We start from the raw sequence: 19267 nt of genomic DNA, 5'->3' as shown, positions 1-19267 counted from the left end.
AAAAACATTTGGCTTTCTAAGCAGCTAAATAGATTTATGTGATAGGTCAGTTATTGGCTAAGAGGATTACCATTGCTTTTGAACATCAAAACAAACTCACTTTCTTTGAAAGACAAGAGAAAATGAAGTAATACTAATGAACTACCCATTCTTGCTCTACTGTTCCATATTAAAAAAAATAAATCACTGATACAATTCAGATAAGCACCGTTCTCAATTCTTCACACACATTCCTTAAGTGGTAAGTAGCCACATAACTCATGTTGAATGTAAAAAGAAAACAACAACAAAAAACCCCAAAACCAGCTAAATAACAAAAATTTTGATACCAGGAGGTGGGGGTTTTTTAAAAAAAAACTAAGGAATAGTCTTGAGAAGAGCCACTGTAATACCCACACCGGAAAATCATGAAGCACAAAAGTAAAAAGTTCTGGCATATTCGATCTATGCCTAATTAGTGTAATAAATTACAAATTTTCAAAAAATGCAAGCTCTATGAACTACTCACACTCTGGAAACTGAAAATTGTTTTTATATACAACAAAACAAAACAAATCTTCTCCAACTTAAAAGAAAAATACTAAAGCTAGGATCAATCTCCTTTCATCCTGAGACATCAACTTAGACCTAATTACAACTCATTATTACTTACACTACGCTGTATTTAACCTACACATGCACACAAAGCATTCAACCTCACATTCATAAAAGGCCTTTACATTCTGTACACCTCAAACATTTAGAAATTTTAACAAAAATACCCAGGTTAGGAAAAAGGTAACAGTCAAGTAGATTGTAAAACAAACGATTAAGTGAGTAGCCTTCAAAACAAGTTTAGGATCCTAACGCATCAGTACTGGCATGCGGGGGCAGGGCCGTCGGAAGAACCTCAGAGGCACTCTGAAGTGCAGTTAGTTTAGGATTAACTGATTTATTCCACAAACACTTCTGGAAACGTGACTAATCTATTAAGTATCTATATATGCAAACCACACCTTCTTTATTTTCCGGCTGCTGCTGCTTCTTTTTCTTTTTGTCTTCATAAATCGGCCTCTTCTTTGGCACAGAGTCTTTGGATGGCACTTCAACACCTGCAAAAAAGTTGTGAGAAAGAAAATCCAGGTGATTAATTACTAAACATAAGCTTTGGTTTAAATGAGAACATTTTTTCCAGAATTGCAAGGTGTACGAACAAGTGAAAAGCAGGTTCAATGCATGTTTTACCTTTTTAAAAGCCTGGTTTTCAAAAGCTGCAAAACTTGAGTGAAATATAGTTCTTCAGGTACTCTGAATGCTCTCAAAAAGAAGTTAGATTACTAATAGGGAAGCACAGGGTGCAGGAACAACAAACACCGAACAATCTGATTCTAAGGCTCCAGGTTTGAAGCTATCACACACACACATAGGATTTCATGAATACATATACCTCAAGTTTAACAAGTGTATGTCTATCTAAAGTCTGCTATGCTGAAACTCACTTAAAACCTGTCTGCCAGTCATCCTAGTTTCAGACAACCTGGAATAGTTAGGAGGCACAGCTCTCCTTAAAAGCTTAAGGTTGTTCAGTAGATAGTATTTTCCCTGTTGCTCAATGTTGAAGTTTTTTTGTTTGTTTATTTTTTTAACATAGATGGGTTTAAGTATTAAAATAATGTCAGGTTCAATTCGTCAGCTTCATCTTCACCTCACCAGAAAGACACACTGTAATGCTGGAAAGGATTCGACTAAAAACAGAAGTTTGGTGCAAAGACAGACTAATAGTTTAATCACTACTGCACCTTCCGAAACACTCAAAACTCCTCCAGATACCGTGTGATTTACCATGTAGATCTGACAAAAATTCAGTTGTGGCAGCATACAAACAGAAGGATTCTAATAACTACAGCAACAACTGAAGAGAAATGACCTTTGTGTATGTTTAAGAGCTCCAAATATTTTACTAGCTAGAGATTCCTACCCTTACACATCCAACTACCAGCAAAGTGTCAGATGGTGTTCCCCAAAAATACGAAAAGGATACTCCGGACTCAGGAATTTGTTTCCTTCCTTAGCCACAAACAAGTTAGCAGGAACAACTTAGGACATGGGCTTACAATACATTGGATACGCTTACTTCATTGCAATGGAAACTGATTATATTGGACAGAAAAGCAGGAAAGCTCCTATACATCCTTTTCCTGAAGCAAATGCAAGAGGATATACTCTTCCCACAGAGTAGCTAACCTGAGACAAAATAAGGCACTCGCTTAAGCGAGCATGTGAATTAATTCAAGAGGACACAGATCACTGGTCTTATAAGACCTGCACTGCAGCCCACCTGCTCTTCCTGGCCTTTGCACTAAGCAATGGAAAGAAGTGATTTTTTCCTAAGTTCCATAACTAACATCTTTAAACCACAGGTGGAATGTATTAAAAAGTTGGATATTTAAAGTGTAAGATAAAAACATACAGACATTTAAACCCACTTAAAAAAAATCAGGGGGCAGGCCACACACACTGTCTTCCTTGACAAAAGAGCAGCTTTACATAAAATTACTGAGTATTTGCTCTCCTACCTCCAGAGAGGAAAAAAACCAAACACAACAAACAGCAGTACGGGGTATGAAAATTTATGTAAAAAAAAAAATTATTGTTATTATTTTACAGTTTACTGCTTACCCTGAGCTTGGAGTAGTTTAAGAGTAGCCTCCGCTCTGGCTCTGGCTTCTCGTTGAGCTTTTGTTAAAAGTTTTCCCTCCTTTTTCAAGCGCTCCTTCCTCTCTTTTTCCTTCTGTTTCTTTCTTTCTTTCCTCTCTTGCTCTAATCGTTCCTAGAAAAAGGTTAAAAAACATGCAGAAATTTAAAGCATGCTTTACACAAAAGCTGGCCAAGTGTATATTCTGTTGATGAGAAACATATTAAGGTCTAATCCAGCAAGGGTACAGGTTAAGACTACCCCTTCTCGCATTCTATTCTCAAAGAAAGATACACAGTACCTCCTCTTTGCGCTTTGCTTCTAGTTCCTCCAGTCGTCTTATGCGTTCTTCCTCCTCTCTTTTTGCCCTTTCCTCCTCCTCTTTCATTTTAGCCAAGGCTTCTTGCATTGCTTTAACCGTGGCTTTACTGGGACCCTTTTTCTTCTCTTTTTCTTTTTCTTCTTTCTCACCTTTCTTTTTTTTCTTGTCTTTTTTCTTTTTGTCGCCCTCATTATCATCAGCTTCAGAAAGAAGAGGCATATATTCAAGGAAATTTTAAAGATACTTTAAACACAATGTTTCAAATATGATAAATAACACCAAATGGGTAACATTTTGACTGGCTACTACATGTGCACTTCATAATGAAAAAATAAAACTGTCTCTTACATTACTAAGTCAGGGCCTGAAGTCTTAAAGTAACAATAACTGGGAAGTGAAAAAGTATGTTTGCAATACAGAACTGTAAGCACATATCGTAAGGAGAATTCACCATCTGGCTTCTGTTTTCCCATGTACCTGACCAAACTACAGGCCAGAAAAAAAAACAACACATGTGAGCCAACACAGAGACAGACAAGGCTACCAATGTCTAGTATTCCTGATTCAGAATAAAGCAACAAATCATCCCCACTCCCTGCCAAATCTTTGGCCTTCTTATGAGGCCTACAGTGTTTAAATTACAGTTTTAGAAACCACATTACAAACCCTCTGCTCCTGCAGGGATCTCTCCTTTTTCTCCAGGGCCAGGAGGTGCTGTGACTTCAGGAGAAGCCTTCTCAGCTTTTTTTGGAGCTTCCTTTGGCTTTGCTGGTTCTTTACCACCTTCTGATTCTTCCTTCTCTTTCTGCTTCCTCAGTTTGGCTTTTTCTTCCTCACGTTTTTTCCTTTCACGTTCTTTTTTTTCTGCTTTTTTTTGAGCCACTGTTTTCACTTTGAATGAAGGTGGTTCTTCATCATCCCCACTTTCAACAGCAGGAGTGGACTTTGGTTTTAGATTTTTCTTTTGTCCTTTTCTAGATTGGGAGACCTCATCTGATTCATCACCACTCTCACCTGTAGACATTGCCCCCACCCGCTCTTTGCTTTTCTTAATGTTAGTTTCATCTTCTTCTGAGAGATCATGCTTTTTATTTGACTTCTGTGTTTTCCCTTTACTTTTCTTAAGCTGCATCTCATGATCATCATCATCGCTGCCAGAAAGCATGTCTTGTTTTCCTTTCTGAGATTTTTTAGATTTTTTGTCTTTATCTTCCACTTCCTCACTATCATAGTCATTTTCCAGATTGGCTTTTTTACTCTTTCCTTTCCTTTTTTTATCTTGTTTTGATAAGTTTTCTTCATTGTCATTTTCAACCTGGTAATTAAACAATTCAATAATCAGTCATGATAAATTACTTGGTCTTGTGAGCAAGAAGCAGCATTGAAAGATGTCAAGAAAAACTTCTCTTATTGAAGACAATGGCTGAAAGCAGTAGCTATTCCTGCTGAGTGCACTACACCTCAGCCCACAATTACAGTTTATTCTGATTGGCTATGAAAAATTATCAGCATGAAGGCATGGATTTTGGTAAATCTTTCACAATTGGCTTTTCTATGAAAATATGATCAAGTATAATTAAAAATACATGCTCACTGCATGCTTCATGTAAGATTTCCAACTACACTGCAACACTAGAACTCTTCTGGAACAGAGATGTCTCATATTTCAACTATTTCCTATTAAATAGCCCACCTCCCTCTCAGTGTTCACCTTTCCTGTAGAAGGTTCCCTGTCAACTTTCCCTCCTTGCGCCTCTATTGACAGTTCTTCCAGCTCCTTCAGGATATCATCTTCACTAAAATAAGAAAGAAGTTATGGTACTTAAGTAACTGAGGTCTTGTATAATGGAATAAAATAAGACAGAAAAAAACAAACTTACTCAAAATCCTGTTTCTTCTTCTCTTTTTTCTTTTTGCCTTTGGATTTCTGGGGCTCTTGCTCCTTTGCAGCTCCTGCACCTTCTATCTCAGCAGCAAGGGCATCAATATCAATATCATCTTTTGCACTAAAATGTAAAAGGAAAGCAGGGTTATCAAGAGGTCAAACGTTAAGTTTACATAAGTAGAAGTCATCTGCATAAAGCAAACAGAAGCATCAAAACCTAATATCAATCACAAAACATAAGCAATGCAGGGGCAAAAACCACATTTAACAAACCATTATGCACTATTACCTTATTCCACCCAGTAGGATGAAAAGAAAAAACTTCACAAATGTGTGTACTTAAAGGCATATGGAACAGTGAAACATGTTCAGTTCTTGCAATACTGGCTTTAAAAGTTTAGAGGTGAGATTTGATAAACATCTTGAAAGAAGGTAACTAGACTGTTTCACTTTGTTCATCCAAAAGATAAATCATTTAGCCCTCCAAATCAGAATAGGTGTCATTGATAGAAAGGCAGCCCCATAATGAAAAGTCCCAATATGAAGCACTAACAGAAGAAATCTTGCAATTTAATAACCAGGAAACTATATTAAGAAGCACTCATCTGCTCCTTTAAACACCCTTTAGCAAACAAAAAAGCTACTGATTTTTTATTTAGCAAGTAAGTGGAAGTTCTTCACAGCTTCCAACTTAGAACAGTTGCCTATGCTTTACCATCAGTTTTAGTCTCATCTTTCAAGAAAAGAATCACATGAAGGAACACAGTTCAGCCCTAAGCCAGACTCTAAAGGAGATCATAAAAAATACCAACACAGTTGGCAAGCAACCGTTTCCACCACTTGCCTTAGTATTACCCGTCCCAGGCCTAAAGAAAGCCAAAGGAAGTTTCACTAAGCATCTGAAATATGTATCCTTCCTCATTAGATCTCATTCTATTAAATTTCACTTTCAAAAGCATTTCCCTTGCTATAAATAACCTTTCATCTGCAACTAAGCAGAAGCGGCTTTTTTCCTGTGCTTTATCAATGACTGGTAATTCAGATACACTTTTTCTTGACTCTTACCATGAGAATTGAGCAAAGACTTAGTCTAGGTAGTGTCCAGAGGTTTTTCCACCTCATCACACTCACAATACATTGTAAGAAAGGAGACTTACCTATTCTCTGCTTCACACATAGAACTTCGCAGACTCAGACCAAAATTGGTCTATTAAGTAGCAAATATTAGGATGCTACTTCTATCACAGCTTGCAGTTTCAGAAACCATTTAATCAATATGCTATTAATATCTCATCTAATCCCCTCTTAGATACGTGGGCAAAAAGTTGTTCTTTATTTCACAGTTTCACTGTCTCAATTACTACCACCCACTTAGAACACATCAGTCACACAAAAGCTGACCTACCAAATATCTGAATCTATATCCAGAAAACAAGGGAAATAATTTTCTTCCAAATTCAGGACCTCCAAGACATCAGCCAATTCTAAGCTACCAGAGCTTCAGCCTCGTCAATTTACAAACCCAGAAGTTGAACAATGATAATAAAGAAAATCAAGTACTTATTTACTCCTTTAAAGATTCTGAAATTCAATAAGTCTAAGTTTTATTTCCCTTTGCAAAAGAAGAGAGAGAATCATTTTACAACCATTTTACAAGCTTAGGTGAATGCTGACATTCACACATCCATTTTATCCCAAAAACTAGGCATAAGCAAGTCACCAAACACTGTCTATATGTCACAATAGCACAAGTAAGCAACAATGCCCAACTTTTTTTTAAAGACCAAGATTATTTATATTTTCAAGATCTTAAGTTTTCTTCTACATAGACTGAACAAACAAAATAAAAAGCAGCACAATGGAGCACTTCACTGTACAGCATCTTTATTACCAAAGACACTTTTTTAGAAAAGAGAAGAAAAAACACACCTTGAATATACCTAGTAGCACTTCTTACGTGCTGACATGGTAAGTAATATATTTCTCAAAAATAACTCTCAAAAAGTTAATGCAAAATTTCTAAACCAATCCTCACCTCCCCTAAGAGGAAAGTATAGATTTTTTTTGCCATTTCCACCTTAAGAACACTTGACTTGATGTTTCAGCAATTTAAGAGCTGTTCTTATAAGCAGTTTAACTGGTTGTGCACCAGGAGTAGCATACAGAGCTGAAATAAAAATGTCAACAATCATCTCTACACCTAGTGTTAAAGCCCTAATGTCAGGCTAACTATATTACATCTAGGCCCCCACATGCCTTCACATTTCTTTTTGCATTAAGTGCAGTATATCAGGTTACTATGCACACATGCTTACCTCCTACTCTAGGAGTTAGTGGAGGAGACTGAGTCAAATCCAAGCATGAAATAGTCTGAAGAGACCAAAATACAAGCTCCACTGCTACTCCTTCCATGGTTGTACTGCTCCCACTACTACAGGATCTTAACCATGTGATTGTACAGACCTTAAAGAGCCAAGCCTTTTAACAGCTTGTACTTTACACACATATTCTCAAAAAGCTGACCCTTCACACTACAACTTTGCAGAAAGTTAAATCCAAACATAAACCACGTGGGTTTTTATGCTACTAGCCAAGAGGATGCTTATAGTACCTTATGTTTTCCAGGATACAAGCTTAAAGGGGGTGAGGGGTTATTTGTTTTTAAATCAATTCACTTCCACTAAACCTTGAAGAAGAAAACTTCTCTGGGGAAAAAAATCTCTCAAATCAAGCACTGAAAAACTAATTCACAGGCATTAAGCTTCAACATTGAACCAGGAAGAATGCTTTAGGAATAATAATGAAGACTGTTCAGCTGCCACAATAGTGGCATAAACACAGTATGAGAGCCTTTCCAAACTTGGCTTTCACTGCTCAACAGTCAATGGTTTCCAAGAAATCTATACTTTCCACTACATTTCCATTTACAAAGTGACACAGCAGGCTTCAAACATTTGAGCGTGGACGAAGTAAGAAGTAAAACTAAGGCTGCATGCATTTATATACACAACAATATATACAGTTATTTTTCTTCTTAAGACTATAAAGCAAGTATATTATTGGAAAGCCAAGGAACTCAAACATTGGCTTCCATTAGTAAGAGTTTATTCCCATACCGACCTTGAATATCCTTACTTTTTAAAACTCTAATAATATTCCACTAGGATTTCATAACAAGAGAAAGGTGAAAAAAAAAACATTGAGAAGGTGCCCTCCTCTTCCTGGGAGATTCTAATGTCATAAAGAACCCACTGCATTTAGGTACATAACAGCATAGCTTCTTTCCTATTGGTATTGGAAGATACAGGAAAAAGTTTCCTAGGCGTAAACTTTTAAGCAATCCCCAAACACATTTCAGAAACCTACTCTTGCCAGGAACCTTCTCCAAGTCCTCCAAAAGGTCTCCACCCATCCTCTCTTGCCCCTCCACTCAGGCTTTGCAAGGGTCCTAACCCCAGGCCTAAGAGGGCCTGAAACAGGAAGCTCAAAGCACCAGAACACTCAAGCAGTTTTCAGTTCTGACCTCAAATTGCTTTCATAAGACGACTTTCATATACAGACTTCACAGCCTCACTACTTTGGGCCATTCAAGCTCATAATGCTTTCGGCTCAGAGGAGGCTTCCTGTTGAATCGGTTCACACATCGAGACAACCCCAACAAGAGGCTCAAGGAGGTCTGGAAAGCATGAAACGGAAAGGAAAGTGCTACTGCACTGCTGAGAAGGGGTTATTTCCTTGATTTCCTTCTGTCTCCATTTGAGAAGTGAAGCCTGAGCCACCTTTCTTGTTCACATACTTTTTATTCCAGCCTCTATTTTTGCTGCCAGATTGTTGAAAAGAGTTCTGATATTGCTAAAACACCATTTCAATGCAGTAAATTACAGCAAGAGTTAGGTGTGTGTACTTCACTCGCAAACCTAAACAAGTGATTTTCAAAACATCAAATGCTGCAGACATTCCTCCATGGAAGTCTGTGCCTAACACAGGGCAAAACCATGCAGAGGGAGAAGATACAGCAGTCATGCTAATTAAAGAAGATGGCAGTAATCCATAACAAGTATGCAGAGATCACCACGTTTCAGATACCAAGCAAAACTATTTTTCTTTAGAATCACATCACTGATCCAAAAAAGAATAATTGTTCTTCACTTCCTCCATGTAATTTTACTGCCTTTTGCCATTTAAGCAGGATTAGAGCAACATAAAACTTCAAAATACTCCAAAGCATTTTAAAAACAGCATATAGAAACATTCACATACTTTACACAGAAAAATATTGGCCTTACTGCCCTAAAAATGACATTAAGAAATCATGTGTTGGCCAAAAAGGTTCCAACACAAGTTGTCTGCACAGACTACTGAAAACCTGCATTAGATAGGGAAAGCCACTTATGAATAGATTCCTGAATATTCACTAGGTCACTAGTCAAATGCTGTGCTAGCACAACATTCTGTATCAAACCAGGACCAAACACACTCAGATCATCTCAAGTAAGTGTTTGGAGATTTAAGACAGGCACAGGCAACAAAGGAAATTCAACAACATTTCTCATGCAATCAAAGCAACAAATCAATCCAGCAACAGAAAGTGACACTCCAAAAATCCAACTTAAGCTACTTGTGTTACATGTTAAGTAAACCCAGTGACAAACAAAGCTACAATCCCAAATCCTGACTATAAGATAACATATGAAACGTTTGCAGTGTGAAGACTGAAGCAGAGTTAGGTAATAAATGAAAAGCTGTCACCTACTGCCGCTTGGTCAGATGTAGAAAGATGGCCAGTGGCTCTCCTACTTATAAGATCCCACACAGTTGCAAGCTATTGAGTCAGAACAGTAGAAAAACCTCGTGACTGATAGATGCACAGTCTGTAGAAAAAACATCACAGCACTTCTCTTGCTAGTACAGCAACAACAAAGCCCTCAGCTATTGCATAGCATATGCTGAAAAAATACTAAAATAGCACGTGCATTAAGGTGATAGGATGATTTTTTTTGTTTCATTGTTTGTGGGTTTTTTTGAGGGGTGGGATTAAAACATGAGAAACGAGCACCGTTTTGGAGCAAGTTCTTTTTCTGATGCAATGGCCTGCAAGAGCCAGAAAACAGAAATTCCCTGCGGAAGTCATCATGAGGCCAGAGTTCACCCTAACACAAGCTTTGATTTAGAGATGTTCAAGCTTATGTTAATCCTACTTTCCACCTACTAGGGTTTGCCTTACATCTTTTAAGGGCATGCTTGGCCATTTTGCTCACAAACACTTCAACTGTAAAGTTTCATAGTTTCTAACGCTTGTGCACAAGAGACACATATTTCTGAAGTTTGAAGTTTCCATCTTTTCTTTTGCAGTCTAGGATATTACAAGGGTTAATTAGTGCACGTCTCACCGGAACAGAACTTGTAATGCTCCAAGTCAATATTTAAACTTACAACTCTGAAAGAAGATAAAAAACATCAGAGCTTCCTAACAAAGTATTTCAGAAGAGTTACAAGTGCATTTTCATTATCTATCACTTCTCTCTTTCATGGAAGGTTAAAAAAATGACTCCAAGTATTGGCATAGTTTATATATTCTTCACTAGGGATCTCCCCAGTGTGAAGCTTCCATACTAAGGACAGATACTGCATGCAATGCAATTTCTGTAACAGACAAATCAAGGCACAGACACTTGAAAGACTTCTTGGGCATTGCCCCAGAAAACAAGGCCAAATATGGGGAAGACAGGACTACAGCTAACAAAGTGAGAGTCAATAGACTTGTATCATTTTTCTTTGCTCAGTGAACTTCTGCAGTTGAAATGCGTAACTGCCCTTCCTTGTCAAACAAGCTCCTCCAGCTTTCCATGCAGGTTCTAGTGAAGGATAGCCTTGCAAGTCAGCAGACATCAAGAGCATTTCACAGATTTCTCTGATAAGACAAGCATATTCTATTAGCAAGACCATCAGCAAAACATGCATGTTTTCCCCATGCTCTTTCTTAAGATCATACACAATTATGACTTTGAGTATAATTATAGTACCTACAACAAATATCCCCAAATACAGGGCAAAGCTTCGTTACATATAAGAGGCACTGTGCATCTCTGTGTGACAGAGGTGGCACTCTGACTAGGCAGCACTAAGATAAAGAGCAAAGGAAACTTAATCCATACATGAACTGAAAGAGTGGCACAACAGTATTAATTAGCAGTATACAAAAGCTGAGCTACCCTCATTTATGTCAACTTGACTCTACAATTAGTTAAATGAAACTGCAGAAGTAAAATGGAAGAATTCAGCTTAAAATGAGAACAAGCCCTTAACTACTGGAAATCCAACACCCAGCTTTCCAAACAAAGTCAACGGGATAACACCCTCCTACTGAAACTAAAACTGAAGGGTACCTGCAGACTTAAAGATTACAAGTACTTTTTGATCCACTGCACTGACTGACACAAATATAATTACTAAAGCTTCCCTTCATCTTACAGCTAAATGAGATAAGGAGTTAAGTCAAATTAGGCTAAAAATATTTTAGTTAGGATTGGTTTTAAGCTGTCTCTGTAAAGATGAAGTTCAAATGTAAGACAACACTGGCCCATTAAAAACAGGCTAAAAGCATTCATATGCATAGGGTAGAAGAGTCAGTAAGTCGACACAGCAAGAAAGTTGCATCACTACTGTGAACTCACTGCCCACATTCCTGCATAACCAGAAGACTCATTTTTGCTGAGGCAACTTTGGAGATATTTCATCATTTATATGACACCAGCTCTTCTAACCACCTTCAAAGGAACATCACTGTTATTAAGTCATTTTCTTTTGCTTAAAAAAAAAAATCCCTTGAACTTCAAAAAGATTGAAAAGAAGCTGAACCATCTGTTTCCGTGTGTTTGGTTTTGCAATAGTTTCAGATCAAGTAGAACCAATACTTTTAGACAGGTCTTTACCATTACTCCCCCTCCAGCACCTTATCCATCCTCTGTATACGCGGGTCATAAGCCTGCTAATAAGGATGCATTTCTAAATACAAGCTTAGCCGAAATTAGCAAGTTACCAATGTTGAATGGCACATTTGTAGTTGGTTTTACTTGTAGATATTAAGATAAATTGGCACTCTTACAAAAAAAAAAGTTCTTTATAGCAACCGATTTAAAATCCTACAGAACATAAACCACTTCGGAAGTAATTATTTAATTGTTCAAAACCACGCACCACCAACTCATTCTTTAAGTGGGTTATGAAATTGAAAACGCAAGCATCTGCTGGCTCAGCAAGGCTATTCAAAAGATGAAAACAAAGCTGTAGTCTTTTTGTCATTCTTACCTATCAAAGAATGTGAACACCACAAACTTCTCTTAGAAGTCATTTTGTTTTTCCTGCTGAAAGCATTTAAATTACATATGCCCGAGACAGTCTGAAATTCAGGAAAGAATGAACTGCACTCCTTGAGCCCAAGAAGTGAAGGAATGTCCACGTGAGCACCAGCTATGCAACCCACCACTGCAGCTGACAGTGCTAAAAAAAAAATAATAGCAATTCCAGAAAAAGGCCACCCTCCTGTTGCCTTTTCCTCAAACTAAGGGGCAAGGGAGGGGAGAAATGATTTCCTTCCCCACTCCCAGCCATGCTTTCCTCTCTCATCAGCTGAGGCAATCCTGTGGCCACAAGTCTTTGCAGAAAACACTTTTTTGTCTGACAGATCAAATCACATACTGGAGTTGCACTGTGGCACATAAGCATTGGATCCAATGGAACAGAAGCAGTCACAGCACACAGCTGGGGACAGAAAGAGTAAGACTACAAGGTGTGAAACGTCTGACAGCTCAACTGAATTAAGTGTGATGTGAAACTATACCTTCGCTGTTTTTCCATGTTAAGATGAAGGAAGCTGGTGAAGCTACCTAATTATATGAGGCAGCAAGGAAGTAAGATTTGACTAAAAGGGTAATTACTTTTTATTCAGGCTCTCAAGACAATGATTCCATCTTTAATATTAGAGAGTCATGCCTTCTCTTTCAAATTTGCATGGGGAAAAAGAAGAGTAGAATAACATCAGCTAAGCAAAACCTTTTGAAAGACAGAAAACATAACTTTTAACCCAAATAGATTGTAGAAAAAACAGAAAGTCTCCTTTATACGACCAAGATTAAACAAAAAAAAAAAAATAAAAGCTCACCACAACCTAAGATTCCCATTTAAACAAAGATATAGCAAAACTTCAAGATAAAAAAAGCTTCTGTTGTGGCTAGTAGTTGGCAACAGATCTCTGGAAGAAAGCAGTTCCTAAAGGGTCAGTTAAAGTGTTTACATCCTAAGAGAACAAGATGACTAAAAGCACAGAATACAAAACACTAGGTAAAGAACTAGCTTTCAGTCTTCCCTGAACTAGTTCTTTTGGGTTTTGTTCACTCAGAAAAAGTGAAAAGACTAAAAAGCTTACCTCCGAGTCCAATGTTTCACAACTTCCATATTTTATGTATCTCTCATTGTATAAAATCAAAATACATTACAAAAATACCATTTAGAACACTTCATGAAATACACTTTAGATCTATAATCCTGAAGAGCAAAGGATACCCAACTACATTAACTGTAATTAAAACCCATACTTCATGTAACAGCGTGTATCTAAAGAAAGGTATTTCAGAGTTAAGATGGCAGATTCACGTTTAAAATCTTCACTAGACTATTGTAAAAGAAAGATTGACACATGGAAAAAATAAGTCATCAGTGCTTCAAACACCAGGACCACCAAAACACAAAGCTGTAAAATACCAACTGCTTTCAGACCAGAACACTCACCAGACTGCACTGTACTTTTTTAGCAAGTCAAACTTAATAACTGAATTAATTATGTGCGCAAGTAATTTGTGTACAGAAAAATTATTTCCTCTTCCAGTCTAGGGGACTATTTTCATCGAGGGAGTAGGAAAAGGAATATTATGCAAGCATTAAGAGTCACTAAACCAGAGGTTTTGTCCAGAACTGTAACCTTGACTCCTAGGCAGCTTCTAAGGGATGTACAGCACAGAAGAAACGTACAGTGATGCACACGAGCCCAGAGTCAGAAAAACATGACAGTACTAGTGCAATTAAAACCAGCAAAGGTATGTAGAGCTGTCAGCTTGTCTGGCTTGAAATTAGGAGCGTCAACAACAGCAGCAACATTTAACTTATCATAAACCTCTCCATTCTGAGCAAGGCTTTCTAGAGATCTTCAGAGAACTGAAAAAAACAGTTCCTGCAATTCCTATCTCTGTTCCTAGTACATTCCTTACAACGTACTATTTTCATACTTTTAATAAATGGTAGTTATACATAAGGTTTACTGACTTCGTGAAGGGAACAGATGAAGAGAATCAAAATTTCAACAAGAAAAGCTGCTTCTAACAATCTACTTAGTGTAATGTAGTACTTTATGGTTTATGTTGCCACTATCACAAGTATGTGAAGATCCTTACAGTCTTTTTACAATGATGTTTGCCTAAAAAAAAAATCCAACAAAACTTATAAAAATAGTTTTCTCATAAATATAAAATGCCTGTGTTAAAAATATTAGGTTTTACGGGAACAGAAATATACTTTTGCACAGGACAGACCAACAAATTTCTGTAATGGAGAAATTATTTTGCATTATTTTACTCCATCTTTCAGTACAAAATCCTGGCATCTTCCAGACGAGATTTGCAAAACAAGGATTTCAAGGGTTTACTAGCTTTTCTCCTTGACAGAGCTGCAAAATGCTTTGCTTGTGGAAATATTTCTGAGAAGCAGATAGAGGCAGTTATGGTAAGTCTTCTGGTGCACAGAATGTTCCTGAACTACAGGTGTTTGTAGGCTTTCTAGCCTTCACAGAACTTTCCCACACAACATTAAGATTTTCCTTAACACATTAATTAAAAAGAGCCAAATAGAATGACTAGTAGACAATGCCAGCAATTTAATTTGCCAGAGAGAAAGCAATATATAGCATCATCAACAGCACTATAAGTCTTATTTTAGCAGCAGTGTTCACTCTTGGCTGCAGAATCACAGCTGGCACCTGTAACTTCTAAAGCAATATGCGTGAATGATCAGAGTGGTATGCCTAGGCAACAGCTCACAAATATTAAAGGACAAGAATAGACACACCTAAAGACTACCTACTGGAAGCTAAGGAACACTACTAACAGAGGATGACTTAAAGCTGGGAGAGAGGGAAAACACATGAAAAGCTAACACCATCAGGGGAAAGATCCACATTCCAGGCAGGAAATAATTTGTAATACACAGCATATAGCACACTTACTTGGAAATCTACAGCAACAGATCGACACTTGAATTCAAAGCACAGTTCTGTACCTTACAACAGCCTTTGTTCCCAGACACTAAAAACCATAATAGTCCTATACTAAATTCAGAAAGACAGCAGAGGAGAACCTTGACATACTCTCTGCCTTTACAGCTCTATCCACGAACCAAAGCACAACACATTACTCCCAGGAGGAGCTAGACTACACATCAGAACACCCAGTCTTCCATTAGGAAAGCCTGAAAATTCAGATGCTTCATATTTTTATTGAAATATTTCCTATGAAGTTTCATTTGAAAGTGTACAATCAACACAACCATAAAAATTCCAAAGAGGAAACCATTAAAGCAACTTTCATATGGCTTAGAAGCTATTTATCACCCAAGACACTCTCAACCTTTACAAAGCACCTCTAACACACCACACTGAGTTCTCCTACAGTGACCCTATATCTGACCATCTAAATAAACACATTCTCCATGGAGAGATGCACAGAAATCAAGTGGTAGGAGTCAGTAAGAGTTCCAGAGGAATGTAACAGAGATGCTGTTATAGTAGAAACAGATTTGTAAGTATATTTGTTCAGGTAGCAATCTGTATTCATAACAGGCATTATGCGTTCCCACACTTTCCCCGCTCACCACAGCTATATAATCTCACTTGTGGTCTTGTCTCTGTGTACTTGAACCCTCTTCTCATGACAAATTTCATCCTCGCCCTCATTTACCAACACACTTCCCAGCCATATATCTATACTCATCAGTATAACCTCTACTGTACTCAGCAGAAACAAGGGAGGAGGAAACTACACAACAGAAGTCAAAGTTATGGGGGCGACGGGAGAAAAGCAGAGTAAAGATGACTTGTACCTTCTGTAACTTGCCTCTGTATATCAGAAGACAAGCAGAAAACCTCCCTCCTGTCACATCAATTCTCAAACCAATATCCACAACACAAACATACCACCTGCATCTTCCCATACGTTTCCCCTGCACTGCAAGTTATGCCCTTGAGCTGCTACATGCTTTGGGAGAGGCAGCCAAAAAGAATGTAAGAAATTGTATCTAACAGTTGTTGAGGAAGGAAAGAGAGGAAAAGAAAGAGGAAACAAATAGCACTGCATGGCACAGAATTGAAGATGTGGGAGACAAAACAGACTGGAAGCCTTTGATTCCACAGTGCCATTCCTTCACTCTACTGAGCACAGAAGGGGGACCAATGGGGGATGCTGAAGTCCACCTTCAAGCTACAGATTCAAATACGTGATGCAGCCTCTCCCTCGAGGGAACGTGACACTCATGGGGGTGTCAGCTAGAACCAACACCACCAGGTGATGGGGATATCTCTGCAGAGAGTCTATTCCAAAACTTCACTGGCCTTCCAGGTCTCTCCTCACTCTCATCCCCCTCAAACTCCCTGCTATAAAATATACCCAGTCTAACTGTCCTGTCTTACTTCTCAAACACATATTCATTTGAATTCTTTTTCCACATCATCCCTCCCATTGCCATGCAACCATATAGCCCTGTAGCATGGTATTGCCACTGCTAGTAGCAGTCCACAAGCTCTATAGGACTAAAGGGTTACTTTGGCTGAACTTTTCTTGACCTGCCTGCAACTTTTACTTGATTTAGCTGTGACAGCAATTTCTCCAACTGACCAGGTGCCTATGCCTAATTGGTTCTACTTTTGTTTACCCGGGCATGCTGCAACCACAGTTTCACATAGATACAAGCAGTTACTCCATACAGAATGAGATATTCAGAACTCTACAACAATGACGGTGTGTAGAGAAATACAGGCCTGGTATGGTAGCAGAGGACTAGAGAAGTGGAGACAGAGGACGCAGCAGAGAGGAGTGCAGGCATGGGATAAACAGAGACGGCTTGTACAGGATTTGGCACTGGACACCCCACAATTCATCAGCAGTCAGCTAAAAGAAGTGCGGATCTGGACAAAACCGGTTTTAGGGGTAACAAGAAAAAAAATTCTCTCATACACTGTACCTTTCACATATTCGGATGTAACACAGAGTGGCGAGAACAAAGGCATATAAACATGTTAGCAAGCATATAAAAGTTATATCAAGTGGATCCCAGAGTGAGGAAGGTGAAGTCATCAACACAAATGAATATATTACTCCTTATGAAGGACACCTGATGCTGACAACTCACCACCACCAGGATGCAACCACTGACTTAGGAGTCAGAGCAGCAATGAGATGGTAAGCATAACTACTTTAATCGCATTAATGCTCTTTATTTTTTTGTAACAGTTAGATCTGGATTAATAATCATCAGGCTCTTCAAATTTCAATTATCCTAACAATAAATTCTTGGCCTCTCTTTTAAGGTATGCTTCCATTCTTTAGACATAAATGAGACTTTGCACATAGCACCCAAGAGAGGCCCATGCTCAGTATTTTACAGGCACACAGGAATACATGCAGAGATACACAACCAGAACAAGGTATCTAGCAGACACCAAGACTCTCTAAGAGTCCCCAGCACACCAGCCACTGTCACTGGAAGGGCCTCCGAGGAGCACTGCTTCAGCACCCAAAGGCTTCTGCGTGATTCTAGCATTTAACACGCCAGACACAAAGACGAACGCTAGGCCTTCTTTCCTTTAGAGTACAAAGATCCAACCCTTCCCTCCTCATTCTCAAATCTTGCTTGATTCATCACCTTGCCAGAGCTGCTACCAAAATATACCTGTGAAATACAGCCCATGAAACAAGCTGATAATACAACAGACACTATAAAGCAGCATACATGGCACAGCAAAAGATGTGAGGAAAAACAAGATGAGTGAAATACCTCACTAGCAAAACACTCATTACCCAGAAAGGACAAGAGAAACTAAAACAGTTTACACCCTATCCTGGTAAAGGTTAACAACCTGAAGTCACTAACACCAACATCTTAATGCAAGGCACACCAAGGTAATAAAAAACACTTAGAGAGGAAGTAATATTTTGTAAAACAGCTTTCATAAAGAGTACTTTCATAAAAGAAACACTTAATGACTCAAAAAGGATGTAAAAAATGAGCAGTCTAGGTAAAGAATAAACATTATACTGTTTCTAGTTCATACACATTTTAAGACATCAGTTTTCATTTAACTCCTTGTCAGTATTAACAACTAAAAACACTCTCCAAATTGATTGTATCTTTGTATTTATTATTTTACGGCGAACAGTAACATGTTTTCTCCTGCTAATGTACACACACACATCATTCAGTCGGTGTTCCATATGGTTAATATAACCGCCGCTCTAAGAATCTCTTACAAAAAAAACCAAAACTCTACTGACAGGAGTTTCTAGGACAGACTAGAAAATTATATGCAGACAACCGTAGAAGGGATCCTCTTATCCCGCGATCACTAAAATATCTAACATTTGCATTTATTAAACGTGCACGAATCACTGTTACGGCATGATACATAGCACTGCCTTCCATTACAACAAAAATTAAAAAAAAAAAAACCCACACCATTTCAGGCGCTGCAACTTTACCAACCTGACAGTCGAGATCTGCGCTCACAACCAGCGGCAGCCTGCCACTGCACGCTCCCGGACGAACTCCCCGAGAACACGGGAGAGGTTCATGGAAGCGCCTTTCAGCGGGAGCGCAAAGGCGACGGCGGCAGCAACGCAGCCGCTCCAGCACCGACGGCCAAGTTTCTCCCGCTGACGCCAGCCCCAACAGCACTCAGCCTCCCCCTCCACACCGCCGCCCGCGGGACGCCCAGCCGCCCCCCGCAGCCGCCGTCTCGTCAGGCCTCCGGCACCGGCCGGGCCCGCGCGCGCAGCCGGTACCGCTCCCCCGCGCGAGAGGCACGACGGGGCCTTCCGCCGCGACGCCGCCCGGCCAGCAGCCGCCGGACTGGGCCTGGCGAGCCCCGCCTGCCCGCTGCCTCCGACGAGGCCGCGAGCCCCGGCAGGGCCTGACTCAGCGCCGCGGCACCGGCGCCCGCCGCTACTACCAGCAGCCCGGGGAAGGGGACGCGGAGAGGGGAGCAGCGCCGCCGCCTTACCCGTCCTCGCTCTTGTTTTTCTGCTTCTTGCCCATAGCGGCAGCCCCGGCGCTCGCCCCCCGCCTCAGC

At 39.3% G+C, this 19267-nt stretch overlaps 1 protein-coding gene across 1 annotated transcript in view; it reads right to left on the bottom strand.

Moving 5' to 3' along the window:
* Positions 1 to 19267, bottom strand: part of EIF5B (eukaryotic translation initiation factor 5B) — a 37206-nt gene extending 17939 nt beyond the window's left edge. The window contains exons 1-7 of the mRNA XM_086619453.1: positions 19199 to 19267; positions 4877 to 5002; positions 4708 to 4792; positions 3663 to 4311; positions 2976 to 3196; positions 2659 to 2809; positions 996 to 1091 (exon numbers count right to left, since the gene is read on the bottom strand). Coding sequence (XP_086475579.1) covers positions 996 to 1091; positions 2659 to 2809; positions 2976 to 3196; positions 3663 to 4311; positions 4708 to 4792; positions 4877 to 5002; positions 19199 to 19233 — 1363 coding nt within the window. The 5' untranslated portion in view covers positions 19234 to 19267. The remainder of the gene's footprint in view (positions 1 to 995; positions 1092 to 2658; positions 2810 to 2975; positions 3197 to 3662; positions 4312 to 4707; positions 4793 to 4876; positions 5003 to 19198) is intronic.

This window comes from Tauraco erythrolophus, chromosome 1 (genome assembly GCF_009769465.1).
Source record: "Tauraco erythrolophus isolate bTauEry1 chromosome 1, bTauEry1.pri, whole genome shotgun sequence".
Lineage (NCBI taxonomy): Eukaryota > Metazoa > Chordata > Aves > Musophagiformes > Musophagidae > Tauraco > Tauraco erythrolophus.
This window is presented reverse-complemented; position numbering and strand designations above follow the sequence as displayed.